Raw genomic sequence first — 15,427 nt, forward strand, 5'->3', positions numbered from 1 at the left:
CTTTCCTGCTTCCGCCTACGGGCTGCCTAGGCGACTTCTCCTCTCCCCTCCCTCTCTGCAATCTTCTGGGACATGAGACAGGCCTCAGAAGATTGCCTGTCCACTGGGAGAGCACAGTGCGACCGCCCATGAAGCCACAAGCTGTCACGGCCGGGTGCCCACAGTTTCAATGGAGAGAAGCGAGGCTCCATGCGGCCGCATCGCTGGACCGTGGAACAGGTAAGCGTCTGTTTATTAAAAGTCAGCAGATATACTTGTAGCTGCTGACTTTTAATAACAAAAAAAGCCTGGAACTCCGCTTTAATTACCGCATGCATTTTTTAAATTTCATTTCCTTCTGTGAATTGAGCGAAATGCCTTTTTATGCGATTTTTAACGAGCGTTTTTGGTGTTTACGCTAGATACCCCATATGAGCAATGGTGAATTTACTTTTTCGTTATCGCATTCGTTAAGTGGTCCCGTGACCGTCATATCGCATGTGATAACCTTTAGTGAATTGTGCCCACTGTCTCATATTTTACAGATCCCCCGTGTGCTAACAATAACAAAGCCCCTTTTCTTTTCCATTTCAGATGGGAAAGGGTATGAATGTGAGAAATGTAAGCAGACCTTCCCCACATCTGCCGCACTACAAGTCCACATCAAATGCAAACACTCAGGCAAGTAACATTCTCCATAAGGAAAATTTCAGATGAGCTGGAAAATGTAGAATGAGTGATGGGAGTGTCTGTTTATAGCCTGCACATGTGTCAAGGACATATAATTCATGAGGAAAGCCAGGTCACGTGACCTGTCAGTCATTTGATCAGCCCCTCTTCAAATCACAGGGATGGATTTTTTTTTTTTTTTTTTTGCAGCGTTAGAGGGAACTCTTTCGGACACCACAGGCTCAACATTGCAGTCTGCATTTTATGAATGGTACATTACAGTATAAGTAAACCTGAAAACAAAAATGTAATATATGGAAGCTTACTAATACCTTAAAGTGGTTCTAAAGCCTTAAGGTGAAAAACCTTGTGTGCTGCAAAATACCTCCCCCATTATACTTGCCTGAGCTCGATCCAATCCAGCCATGTACACAAGAGCAGCTGTCTCCCTTCGACCTGGGCAGATTGATGGCAATGGGAGCCATTGGCTCTCGCTGCTGTCAATCAAATGCTGTGCCGAGCAGGGGGCGGGGCCGAGCTGCCTGCTCTGTCAATAGACGCAGAATGGACGGCTCAGGAGCAAGTACGCACTGGTGCCCCCATGGAAAGTGGCTTTCCATGGGGGCACTTGCCGAGGATCTCCGACGGGGGACCCCAGAAGAAGAGGATAGGGGCTGCTCTGTGCAATACCATAGCAAAGAGCAGGTAAGTATGACATGTTTGTTATTTCAATTTCATAAAGAAAGGAGTTGTAAAGGCAGAAGGTTTTTCATCTTAATGCATTAAGATAAAAAGCCTTCTTTGTGCAGCAGCCCCCCCTAATACTTCTTACCTGAGCCCCCTCTCTATCCAGCAATGTCCACAAGTCCCTCTGCCATCCAGGACTCTCCCTCCTGATTGGCTGAGAGACAGCAACTGCGCCATTGGCTCCTGCTGCTGTCAATCAAAGTCAGTTGGCCAATCAGAGTGAGAGGGGGCGGGGCCGAACCGCAGCTCTGTGTCTGAATAGACACACAGAGCTGCAGCTCGGCTGCCCCCCATAGCAAGCTGCTTGCTGTGGGGGCATTCGACAGGAGGGCCCAGGAGCAGCAAAGAGGGACCTGAGAAGAGGAGGATCCACTGCACAGAGGAGGTAAGTATATCTTGACCTTCTCCAGTTACAGTATCTCACAAAAAAGAGTACACCCCTCACATTTCTGTAAATATTTTATTATATCTTTTCATGTGACAACACTGAAGAAATGACACTTTGCTACAATGTAAAGTAGTGAGTGTACAGCTTGTATAACTCAAGCCATTAATGTCTAAACCGCTGCCAACAAAAGTGAGTACACCCCTAAGTGAAAATGTCCAAGTTGGGCCCAAAGTGTCAATATTTTGTGTGGCCACCATTATTTTCCAGCACTGTCTTAAGACTTCTTTGGCATGGAGTTCACCAGAGCATCACAGGTTGATACGTCCTCTTCCACTCCTCCGTGACAACATCACGGAGCTGTTGGATGTTAGAGACCTTGCACTCCCCCCACCTTCCGTTTGAGGATGCCCCACAGATGTTCAATAGGGTTTAGGTCTGGAGACATGCTTGGCCAGTCCATCACCTTTACCCTCAGCTTCTTTAGCAAGGCAGTGGTCGTCTTGGAGGTGTGTTTGGGGTCATTATCATGTTGGAATACTGCCCTGCGGTCCAGTCTCTGAAGGGAGGGGATCATGCTCTGCTTCAGTATGTCACAGTACATGTTGGCATTCATGGTTCCCTCAATGAACTCTAGCTCCCCAGTGTCGGCAGCACTGATGCAGCCCCAGACCATGACACTCCCACCACCATGCTTGACTGTAGACAAGACACACTAGTCTTTGTACTCCTCACCTGGTTGCCGCCACACACGCTTGACACCATCTGAACCAAATACGTTTATCTTGGTCTCATCAGACCACAGGACAGGGTTCCAGTAATCCATGTCCTTAGTCTGCTTGTCTTCAGCAAACTGTTTGCAGGCTTTTTTGTGCATCATCTTTAGAAGAGGCTTCCTTCTGGGGCGACAGCCATACAGACCAATTTGATGCAGTGTGCGGTGTATGGTCTGAGCACTGACAGGCTGACCCCCCACCCCTTCAACCTTTGCAGCAATGCTGGCAGCACTCATACGTCTATTTCCCAAAGACAACCTCTGGATATGACGCTGAGCATGTGCACTCAACTTCTTTGTTCGACCATGGCGAGGCCTGTTCTGAGTGGAATCTGTCCCGTTAAACCGCTGTATGGTCTTGGCCACCGTGCTGCAGCTCAGTTTCAGGGTCTTAGCAATCTTCTTAAAGCCTAGGCCATCTTTATTTAGAGCAACAATTATTTTTTTTGGATTCTGAGAGAGTTCTTTGCCATGAGGTGCCATGTTGGAATTCCAGTGACCAGTGTGAGAGCGATAACGCCAAATTTCACACACCTGCTCCGCATTCACACCTGAGACCTTGTAACACTAACGAGTCACATGACACCGGGGAGGGAAAATGGCTAATTGGGCCCAATTTGGATATTTTCACTTAGGGGTGTACTCACTTTTGTTGCCAGCAGTTTAGACATTAATGGCTGTGTGTTGAGTTATTTTGAGGGGACAGCAAATTTACACTGTTATACAAGCTGTACACTCACTAGCAAAGTGTCATTTCTTCAGTGTTGTCACATGAAAAGATAGAATAAAATATTTACAAAAATATGAGGGGTGTACTCACTTTTTTTGTGAGATACTGTATGTCTGAATTGACTTTTGACATTGAATACTCTTGAGGGTCAGATCTCAGCTCTAGCAAGTCTTTTAAAAAACTGCTTGCTTCTCATTCGCTTGTGACAGCCTTTGTTTAGATGATGTTCAGATAGTTACCCTGTATTATATGTATGTGGTGAAAGCTGTTTGAGTTGATCTCTCAGCCATGTCTTCTTTCATTCTGACTCTTCATCATTCCTGAGGGTCCCTGTAGGTTATAGCCTGTCCCTCAATCCACCATTTCTAGGGTGCTTGTGCAGCCCATTGCGCTGCGTTTTCTTGTCAAGGCACACTCTACTGAATCGGTGAGCACGTCTTGGGCTGTTCGCATGTTCCCTTCCTTCCAGGTGGCCTTTCATACTGTAGCATAAGGTTTTCAGATAGAACCCGCAGTTTACCTTGTTATGGGCTTGTTGCTGTTTGTTAGCTGCATTGCCCTTACCTCTGTTGGGTTGCTTTTGGATGTGCCATACATCTCAGAATTACTTTTTTTTCCCTGTGTTCCTTAATGAGCACCAAAGGAACAGCATTTTTTACTTATTGTAAAACCCTTTTCTTGAAGTTCATTAAGGTTTCATTCACACCGCCATAAAAATATGCATATACCAAGTGTTTTTTACAGATTTAAACACAGCTACACTGTTTTCAATTGACCAAGATATGTGTGTGAGCCACTCGGGCTGTATGGGAATGAAGTCCTGTGCCCAGCACTGTGAGTGTTGGCCGGGAAGGGAGCGTGTCTATGATCTAGGAAATAGAAGAGTGATAGGTGTCCCTGGAGCCGCATTTCAAGTCAAAGCCTGCTGTGTGAAAGTGAATGGCAGTCTCAGGCTTGACCCCCGCCAGGCCACGCCTCCAATGCAATTCACTCCGCCCGTCGGAGCTTACTCATGGGATTAGCTCCAGTGGGCGGAGTAAAATGTGCAGGGGGAGTGGCCTGGCAGGGTCCAGGGAGAGACTGCCATTCCCTATCACACAGCAGGGCTGACTTGATTTGCGGTTCCAGGGACACCTATCACTCTCTACCATTGTTTTCAACGGAGCTATTCACACAGCTGCATAAACATGAGTTGCTTTAAGATCAGTAAAACAGAATCCAAAAAGCTGTATATAAGAACATGCAGTTTATGGGCTTATGCACATAATTACATTTGTACCCATGTAAATTAAAGGAGATCTAAAAGCAAAATGTTTTTTATCTTAAAGTATTCTATGCCTTAAGATAAAAAAACTTTCTTGGTGCAGCGGGCTTCCCAGCACCCCCTAATACTTACCCTGAGCCCCTTCTCTGTCCAGCGATGTCTGGGACTCTCCTCCTGATTGGCCGGGGCACAGCTGCAGCGTCATTGGCTCCCACGGCTGTCAATCAAAGTCAGCTAATCAGGGAAGAGAGGGGGCAGCCCAAATAGCAGCTGCGTGTCTGAATGGACACACAGGGCTGCGGCTTGGCTCGGGTGCCCACATAGCAAGCTACTGGTCTATGAGGGGCACTTGTCAGGCCTAAACAAAGGAAAATAAATTATCATTAAAAACAAGTTTTTTTTTACGCATATGCATCCTTAAGTGTTTAAGCGCATCTATACGCAACTTTTCTCCAAAAAAAAGTGTAATAACATAAGTAATGTTTTTACGGCCTTGTAAATGAAGCCTAAAGGACTTGGGTTCCACCCATCTGTCTTTTGATTACTCCTACCACTGCTTATGCACAAAACTGAAACATAATGGGAGTGGGAGGGATTATCCTGGTGGACTAATACCTTTTGGCTTGCCCAGTGTCCGATCTCCTCTAGGCAGCAGTATGTCCCATATGTCTCAGAATTCCTTTTATCTTGTCTCCTTTAATAAACTCCAAGAAAAAGGTTTTATGGCAAGTCAAACTGTCACGGTTATGCACGCCCACTGCAACTAGCTAACCGAGATGTGATTCCGTGACTGGGATATAAGGGAATAAGGGTGAACTTTAAACTGAGCAATAAGACGAACTGTGGTCCGCACTACCTTTTGGCCACCACTAGAGGGAGACTCCAGTCCAGCTGGCTGACCACACACAGGCACATATGAATCTTACATACAACCTGGTGCAATCTAAGGGTTGGGGAGCAATCTAGCAATTAGTACACACTTCTAGGGTTCCTCCAGCTATCCTACAAGCTAGAACCCCGGAGTTGATCACTCTTCCCACTGTCCACACACCCGACACACAATAAATGATAGCCTCCACCACCCAACAGTTTGTCCGCAGACTGGTCTGCTGAGCCACCACACACACACATCTGGCAGATCTGTTAGTTTACAATCTGCATGCAATTGCATACTGATTGGCACGTAACTTAGACCGAGCACTTAGGCATTGAAGTATGGCAGTCTCTCCAGAGATATGAGTCCTAGCTTAGTACACAGAAGGCACTTATTCATTTTATCATTTAATATTCTGAAAGTGGGCAGTGCATAAAATATTATTAATAATAGTATATATAAACCAAACGAGTAAACATATACTACAAACAGCGCTATTTGTTGAGCAAAGATATATATAAAATCATGCGGCCAACTACGCACAAAGGTAATCAAACAGAGAGGTAGAGAGTCTGTGAAGTGCTCAGAAAAATGTCCATCAGTGACAGTACAGTCGTATCTCAGTGTGCGCCTTCCACCGGTCAGCAGAATTTCACCCTGTGTTGACACTCTCCCCCTAGGGGATCGAACTCGCCAGATCTGCTAGTTTTAAAAGCCTCCAAGGACAAAAGATCTCCTCAACACCACTCTCTCAGTACCACTCCTGGGGGTTCAGGGGGGGGGGGGGGTCACAACTCCAAACAGATAAATGCCAAAAAGAGAAAAATGTGTGCACATAGCGTAATTCTGTTTATTAAGTTGTACCCCACAAACTTCATAAAAAACCCCTCATTCTATATACGTACACAATAAAAGCAGTCAATCAAGCAAAAATGTATAAGGGTAGCGTGTCACCGCTCTGAAGACAAGCCGGTTCGATATCCAGGGGAAAAAGGTCACTTCCTGGTTGTGGATCAGGCTGTGGTGGAACGCATACCTCACTTCCGGCGTCGAGTAAGCCACGCTCTGACGCGTTTCGTCATATCCTGACTTCGACAGAGGGTGCATAAAATATATACAAAGAAAAAAGTTACCAAGAAATACAAAAATAGACACAATTGGCAATTTGTTATGAAAATAAAAAGGGATAAAAACAGAAACTTTACCGAAGTTTATCCTTTAGTACAGTGGTCATCAACCCTGTCCTCAGGACCCACTAACAGGCCAGGTTTGCAAGATAACTGAATACATCACAGGTGATATGATTTGCTGCTCAGAGATTGCAGTATTCTAGTCTACATCTCCCCAAGGTAATACATAAAACCTGGCCTGTTAGTGGGCCCTGAGGACAGGGTTGATGACCACTGCTTTAGTAGAAGCATACCGGACCATGTGGGGTCTCCCCAGTTTTGAACTGGCTTTGTGGAAGAACCTCATCCATATCTTAAGTTCCCCAATTTATTGAAATATGGATGTGGGCTGGACTTTAGTCCTTGGCCAATCAACCCTGGGGGTGTTCCCATCTTGGCTCACAGGATGTTTCGTGTTCTGAAATTAGTCAAATTGGCCCAGAATGGCGCTGATTGCTGGGTCATGGATAGGATTCCCAACACCAGCGCATCAGTCCGATCACGACAGTACCAATCACTGCCTGCCTTCCGCAATCAGGCACCATATAACGGTTTTGTGTGTTTCTCTAGGATTCTACACATGCTACAAATACAGATTTCCATGTACAGGTAACTCAACATGTGTACCGTCAGAAAGAATTATTTTCTCGAATCGTCTTCCAGGGCAGCATCCGAGAGAGAGATAGGCTCCTCCTCCCTAAAACAGGAAACACATTAGTCCACCATTATAAATTTCACATTCTTACCTGTGTGCCTCAGTTGTTTGTGTTTCCTCCGGACCCACAGGAGCTGCAAGAACGTTTGTTATTTTATTTTCACCTGTCTCTGTGCTTGTTGCAGGAGACCCCCTGCCAGCATCCCATACAGCCCAAGGGGCTTTGGGAGGGCGAGCAGGCGCAGCACTGGGCAACATTGCTCAAAGCCTGAGATTTCGCCCCTACTGAGGGGTCTGCAATCATCCCCCCAGGCTGCAGGAGGACTCTGTCATCCCCACCCCATGCCGCTGTTTAGGCCTGTGTATGCTTCCGCAAGCACCCCCCTCTGGCTTTCTGCAGAATCTGGAGCCCGCCAGGGGGGATGGATACATGCATAGATGGGCGCCCCCCCCCACCGCCGCCGCCGACCGCTGCCGAAATCCTCAGCAGCAGAGGGTCTAGCAGGGAGGGGTTTGCACCTTCTAAATTAGGTCCCTGGTGGCTGCGGCTGTCCCCCCAAACGAATCCGCCGCTCTCCGGGCGGCGCAGCAGCGTCCTCACCGCCACAGGCCGCTACAGGAAGTCGGGGGTGTACCAAGATGGCGCCGAGGAAGTTCCGCTTCCGGGTTGGCGGCCATTTTCCCGTAGTCTATCTACTGCGGAGATAGAGCAGGGACTCCTAGGGGCGGGAAGTTTAAAAAAAAAAAAAAAAAAAAAAAAGAGAAAACAGAATACAAATAGCAAATTTGTTCAATGCTACCCTTCACTACCAGCACAGTTACTCTACAATACAGCGGCATGTGCAGGTGTGTCCACCAACCTGCACGGGGTCAGCCGGGGGCGGGGCCGGAGCTTATGCAGGAAGCAGATAAAAAGGCCTCTAAGCAGAGGATCCTGGTGGCTGATCATGTCTGACGCTTCCCCACCCTGCCCTGCAGATCCTGCAAATCAGGACAGCTCCAAGGTAAGCCAGAATATTCTTGAATTATCTCTGTCTTAACCTCTTTACTGCCTATCTACAGGCAGTTCCTTTGACTCACGGGGTTTTTCTTTGTTGTTCTCTATGCTCGCTTGCAGGCAAAGACCCCTGAGGAAAGGAAGGCTAAAGGCAAAACATGTGCCTCATGCAGCCACAGGCTTTCCCCAGATTGGAAAAAGCCCCTGTGTCAGAAATGCTTAGACAAAATGGTGGCAAAAGAATCCACAGGGATTTTTGAAAAACCTGCTCAATTCTTTTAAGAAAGAAATTCAGAGCACCATGGCACCACTATGCTCAGCTATAGAGAAATTAGAAACGCCAGCAAGTGTCGCTCAGGCCAGTATCCCATCTACCAGCGGAACACACATTCCAAGGGAGAACAAGGTACAGGCAGAACAAGAGGTGGATTCAGATGAATCTGAACAATCTGAATCAGAAGACGGTATCTGTTCAGACTCAGAGGAGGAAGATGACACGACAGACTGCAACCTGTTTCCTTCTGAGGACACAGACAGTCTTCTCAAAGCCATCACTGACACTCTAGGCATTAAAGAACAGAAAACCGCAGAACTCACTATGCATGACAGAATGTACAAAGGGCTCCAGCCCAAGAAGCCAAGAACGTTCCCGGTACACCAAACACTTAAAGACATAGTCAAAAAGGAATGGGAAGACCCAGAGAAAAAGCTTTTCATCCCCGCCACAATCAAACGCAGATACCCGTTTGCGGAAGCAGACACCAAAACCTGGGCTAAATGCCCCAAGGTGGATGCCTCTCTGGCAAAAATCACGAACAAATCGGACTTGGCTTTTGATGACGCAGGTACCCTCAGCGACCCCATGGACAAGAAAATAGAAGCTCTCCTGAAAAGGGCATGGGAAGCAGGGGCGGCAAACCTAAATCCGGCTATTGCTTCCACCTGCACAGCCCGAACCTTGCTAATCTGGCTAACCCAGCTGCAAGATCTATTGGAGAACGACACACCCAGGGAGGAACTAATTAAAACCATCCCCACACTAACTAGAGCGGCAGCTTTCTTGGCAGATGCTTCAGCAGAAACTGTCAGAATATCCTCTAGGACCACGGCACTACTAAACTCGGCCCGCAGAGCCCTGTGGTTAAAATCCTGGGGGGGGGATGCACCTTCCAAGAACCGTTTATGTGGCATACCATTCACTGGAGACCTACTGTTTGGTCCCGAACTAGAAACAGTCCTGGATAGGACTGCAGCAAAAAATAAGGGGTTCCCTCAAACCAAGAAGAGACAAGGGAAGGCGCCCTTTCGGCATTTCAAGAAATTCAATAAGCCAGGGGCAAAAAAGCACTGGGGTCAACAAAACAAGAAAGGCAAAAGTGAATTCATCCTCAAGCCTAATACCCAAAAGAACAAAAAACAATGACTGCCTTCAGGTGGGGGGCAGATTGGCGGCTTTCTCCCACCAATGGGAGGAGATAACAGAAAACAAATTCATACTGCGCACCATAACGGATGGTTACGCAATAGAATTCTCCAACCGCCCCCCAACCAAATACTTAGCGACCATGCTACCCAAGGACAGCAATCAAGCAAAGGTGTTTCTAGAATCCCTACAGAAACTATTAGATCAGAAGGTGATTTGTCACGTTCCCCAAGAGGAGGAACAAAAGGGCTTCTACTCACACATCTTCGCAAAAAGAAAACCATCAGGCAAACTAAGGCTGATACTAAACCTCAAACCACTCAACCGAGGAATAAGATACAAGAGATTCAGAATGGAATCTATCTATTCAATCAGGAACATCCTACCGCAGGAGACATTCATGGCAACACTAGACTTACAGGATGCCTACCTACATGTCCCCATAAGGAAGGATCACCAAAAGTTTCTAAGGTTCGCAATCCAGGGGCCAGCAGCTACGCTGCACCTACAGTACACAGCTCTCCCCTTCGGAATCTCCTCGGCTCCAAGAATATTCTCAAAAATAATGGCGGAAGCGCTAAAAGGTCTAAGACAGGAGGGTATTGGAATAATACCATACTTAGACGACCTCCTGTTCTTTGCGGACTCAGCAGCAATCCTAGAAAACAACCTGCGCAAGAGTATGATCTATCTGCAAAACCTGGGATGGTTAATAAACGCAGAGAAATCGCAAATGATCCCAAGCCAGAGAGTAGTGTACCTGGGATACGTGCTGGACTCCAGACTGTCAAAAATTTTCCTAACAAAGGAAAAAGACGTAAAAATGACACAAGCAATTACGTCCCTGCTAAGGAACCATTCCACAACGATCAGGCACGGAATGTCCGTACTAGGACTGATGACGTCTTCCATTCCAGCCATCACCTGGGCACAAATTCACATGCGACCCTTACAGAACTACATTCTGTCCCAATGGGATGGCAGGCAAGCATCCCTAGAAAAATCCATTCCCGTCCCCGCCACAGTCAAACAAACACTCTACTGGTGGCTCAACCCACTTCGGGTCATCGAGGGGCGCAGATGGGCTCAAGTCAATCCAGTCAGCATCACCACCGATGCAAGCGCCCTAGGATGGGGAGCCCACATGGAAGGGCGGTTCTCGCAAGGGAAATGGACACCCAAATGGGCACAAGCCTCCTCAAACTTGAGAGAGCTGAAAGCTGTGGGGGAAGCGCTAAAAACCTTCAAGCCAGCATTACAGGGGAAGGATGTAAAGATACAATCAGACAAACGACAGTCGCATACCTAAACAGACAAGGGGGCACAAAATCCCAAAAACTGATGAGACTGACACAATCTATCCTACTGTGGACAGAAGTGAACATAAGATCGATATCCGGTATTCATCTAAAAGGAACAGACAATACAGTGGCAGATTTCCTGAGCCGGAAAACGATAAAACACACGGAATGGTCACTAAACCAAACAACCTTCACTCAAATCACCCAGAAGTGGGGAATACCCGAAGTAGACCTATTTGCTTCCAGGGCGAACGCAAAATCTCTGATATTTTTCTCCCTGGACCCTACAGATGGCAACAGCGGGGTGGATGCTTTCAACCAAAACTGGAAATGGCATCTGTGCTATGCATTCCCTCCAACTGCCATAATCCCAAAAGTAATCCAAAAAATCAAGGCAGAGAAAACAACAGTAATACTAATAGCACCACACTGGCCCCAGAGAGCATGGTTCAGTCATTTAAAAAATCTCAGCATACAACCTCAGCTGACACTGACGGACCGCCCGGATCTACTGTCACAAGGCCCAGTCAACCATCCGAACCACAAAATCTTGAAGCTCTCGGCTTGGTTACTGAGAGGGTAAAACTCCAGAACAAAGGCCTGTCGGACAGAGTAATCAACACCATCTTAAACAGCAGAAAGCCGGTAACGAGAGCCATCTATGAGAAAATAAGGGAAAAAATTTGTTTCTTGGTACGAAGACAGACCAATCTCCAATGGTGGGATAATTCCAATAGTTTTGGACTTCCTACAAGATGGTGCAGACAAAAACATATCACCAAGTACCCTGAAAGTACAAGTTGCAGCACTTTCCTCGGTCATGGATACTAGACTAGCGGAAGACCCGCTGATAAGACGATTCCTCATAGCTCTTAAAAGATCCAAACCAGCCAAATTGTACAAAACTTCCACCTGGGACATGGGCACAGTACTTAAGGGCTTTCTCTCCCCTCCGTTTGAACCTATCGAGGACAGCTCAGACAAAAACCTCACGTTAAAAACTGCGCTCCTTCTGGCCTTAGTATCCGCCAGAAGAGTGAGTGAGATCCAAGCTCTATCTTCAATAGAACCATACTGTCTAATACATCTGGACAAGATAATTCTCTCTCCAGATCCGGCCTTTCTACCCAAGGTCTCTTCTACATTTCACAGAACCCAAAACATCGTCATACCCTCACTTCCAACAACCATGGATAGTAGGAAAAGAAACATTTACAGCAAACTTGATGTAAGGAACACGCTCATAGCGTATCTCGAAAGAACAAAAGAATGGCGTAGAACGACCTCCCTCTTCATCCTCTATGCAGGAATCAACAGAGGGAAACCAGCTTCAAAAAGCACCATCAGCAGATGGATAAGGATGGCCATACAGATTACCTATAAGGCACAGAATCTCACTCCACCTAGTGAAATCAGAGCGCACTCAACTAGAGCCTGGGCAACCTCGGCCGCAGAGAAAGCAGGGGCAACTCCGGAGCAGATCTGCAGGGCAGCGACATGGTCGAGCTTCAGTACTTTCGCTAAGCACTACCGCATAGACCAGCTGTCTGACCAAGACCAAGCATTTGGTCGTAAAGTGCTCCAGTCTCTAACCCCACCCTAGTAAGTATTGCTTGATATATCCTCTCGGATGCTGCCCTGGAAGACGATTCGAGAAAACAGAGTTAGGTACCTGGTAACTCTTTTTCTAAGAAGTCTTCCAGGGCAGCACTAGTTCCCACCCTTGAAACAACAAAAACCAGGTACAGAGGGGGAGCTTGCAGCTTACAGGGAATTCCTTCGGTGCTTTAACATAACTGAGGCACACAGGTAAGAGTGTGAAATTTATAATGGTGGACTAATGTGTTTCCTGTTTTAGGGAGGAGGAGCCTATCTCTCTCTCGGATGCTGCCCTGGAAGACTTCTTAGAAAAAGAGTTACCAGGTACCTAACTCTGTTTTCGTCTCTCTGCTGCTAATATTTTAGGTTTTATGAGGGATAAAATAGGTTCCTTAGATCTATTGATACAATCAAAGTTTGCAGACCTTCTGGGGCCTTGCGAAAAGCTCCTGCAGATCCTTGTAGCCAAGATGACTGGTAGTTTTCTATGAGGCTTCAGAAAGGTGGCAATCTATGTTTGCTCTGATGGGAACTTTTATTGGCATCTAGGTTTCAACTCTGGCCTAGAAACTGGCCCTGTCCTTTCAAATGCTAATGAAAAAACATATGTGTATGACTGATACTGAATACTAGATCTTTAATAACCCAGAATTATACTACATCTAAAATTTTACGACTTCTACAGATGACAGCACATCTCGCTAAGGCAAAACGACCCTTCTCTTATACTTGTTACACAAACATTTAGTGTTTTTCCTGCATATCATAAATGTAATTATTGCTTAGCTTTGACTTTGTTAATTTTTGTCCATTTTAGGGTCCCAGCCGTTCCAGTGTCTTTACTGCAGTGAGTGTTTCCAGTTTCCTGGAGCCCTGCAGCACCATGTCGCTGCCAACCACTTTAATGAGACTGAGAATACATTTGGTTGTGAACTGTGTGGTGAACTTTTTACTTCCCAGACTCAGCTAGAGAGACACTATGAAAACGACCATCCCAACATCGTAATAGAAGAAACCGATACAGGAAATGCTCAGGTTGTACAGGTATGTTATGATTTTGTACTTTTTAGAAATCTGTACTTGGCAAAGTTCCTTCACTTCTGGATTTTTCTGTTAACGTGTTTCCTCCTTAAAGTGATATTATAGCCAAAAAAAATGTTTTATTAACTGTACATCCCTGGACTTCCTATTCATGACTACTTGGGTTATGCTGCCACCTTCAGGTAAATGGACGCTGGCCACAAAAAAGCAGGAAACCCAGCCAAGGCAAAACCCTCCTAGCACATCTAAACCCTCTGTTGTTAATGTCTTTAGGTGGGGATACAAATGTCTTTCTGAAGAATCTTATTTTGTGTCCTTTAGTACCATACTTCAGGGCATTTCCTGACACCCCTGATGGAGCACTGGTGGGCTTAAAGTGGAACTTCAGTAATGTTTTTCATCTTTCCATCTATTATATCTTCTGCTCTTGTTGTTTTCACTTTGGATAGTAAAACATTTTTTTTCTGCCAGTAAATACCTTATACAGCCCACTTCCTGTTTCTTGTCTGGTAAAAAAAAAGACAAACAAAGGCGCCTCTAAGTGCAGAAGAAAAACAAGTTTAATGCCCCAACTGGGCTCAAAAAGCACTTACAAGATGGAAGGTGTAATCAGGCACTTCATAAATAAGGCTGCATTGGAAGGGGTCACGGTGGGAGGAATCATTCAGAGCGGATGGATGTTGTAACTGGCAGCAGCAGAGTGGAACACAGGGAGCCGCTGTGAAGCCGGCGTCGTCAGTGTGGAGAGACGGCGTACCCGGAAGTGATGTCATCCACTAGAGCGGCTCCTTAACCAGCCTGGACCGCAAACAAACAGCCGAAGGGAGGATGTGATGTCATCAGTAAGGGACGCGTTTCGGAACCGTCAATCATTCCTTTTTCAACCTATGGCTATAATGATGACTATGCATGATATATATACACACACACTAGCAGTGGGTTGGCCGGGGGCGGGGGCAACAATCAGAGTTTGATTCATGACAATGACTTCATATAAAAACGTCTAAATACATTTAAATACATAGAAACACATGTAGCAGCATTCTAAAAAGGAGGCAATGAAAAAATATAAAAACATATATATATAAGATATATAAAAAAGAAGGAAAAAATAGAAATAAAAATTAAGACAATGGAGAGTTAAAAAGGCAGGATATATAATGTGTTGTATAATATCTTAATAATTAGGAAGTCTGATATAGACGGACCAACAACCATACATGCACAACAGCATGATATAAATAAATAGGAGCAAGCAAGCGTATGTATATAACAGTATAAAATTTTAAATATTAAAATTAGGGCATGTGTGTCACCAATACTATCAAATTATTGTAATATTTAACTACCATAAATGAAAAACTATTGTAATAGAAGGAGGGGGCCTGGATTAGTATCTACAAAACAGAATATATTATCATAGTATGGCACTAACTTCAAAATCCTCGTTTAACCCTCCAGGGGCTAAAACATTTAATAGAAAAATCCAGTACATTTCCCTGTGACATAATCGTCGGTAGTGTCCAGCTGGGGGAAGATCTTTTGGCATTGCCTCAATGACCCGTACTCTCAGGCCATTAGTGGACTTATCGTGGGCGTGGAGGTAGTGTCTAGGGACACTATGGTTGTCTAATCCACCTTCAATGAACCGGCGATGTTCGCCAAAGCATTTACTTAGTGGCCGAATAGTCAGTCCTACATAAAATAAACCGCAGGGACATGTGAGACAATATATAACATGGTCGGATGAGCATGTATGAAAACCCTTTATTGGGTATGTTTTGCCTTTAACATGAAAGTCTTTCTGGCCATGTACCAC

The 15,427-nt window shown here is 45.7% G+C and overlaps 1 protein-coding gene across 1 annotated transcript in view; it reads left to right on the forward strand.

The window, feature by feature from the left end:
* Window positions 1-15,427, forward strand: part of ZBTB40 (zinc finger and BTB domain containing 40) — a 71,185-nt gene that overhangs the window by 43,721 nt on the left and 12,037 nt on the right. Inside the window, 2 exon segments of the mRNA XM_073603384.1 lie at window positions 574-660; window positions 13,385-13,611. Of these exon segments, the coding sequence (XP_073459485.1) occupies window positions 574-660; window positions 13,385-13,611 (314 nt within the window).

Source organism: Aquarana catesbeiana, linkage group LG10, assembly GCF_042186555.1.
Source record: "Aquarana catesbeiana isolate 2022-GZ linkage group LG10, ASM4218655v1, whole genome shotgun sequence".
In the NCBI taxonomy this organism is placed as follows: Eukaryota; Metazoa; Chordata; class Amphibia; order Anura; family Ranidae; genus Aquarana; species Aquarana catesbeiana.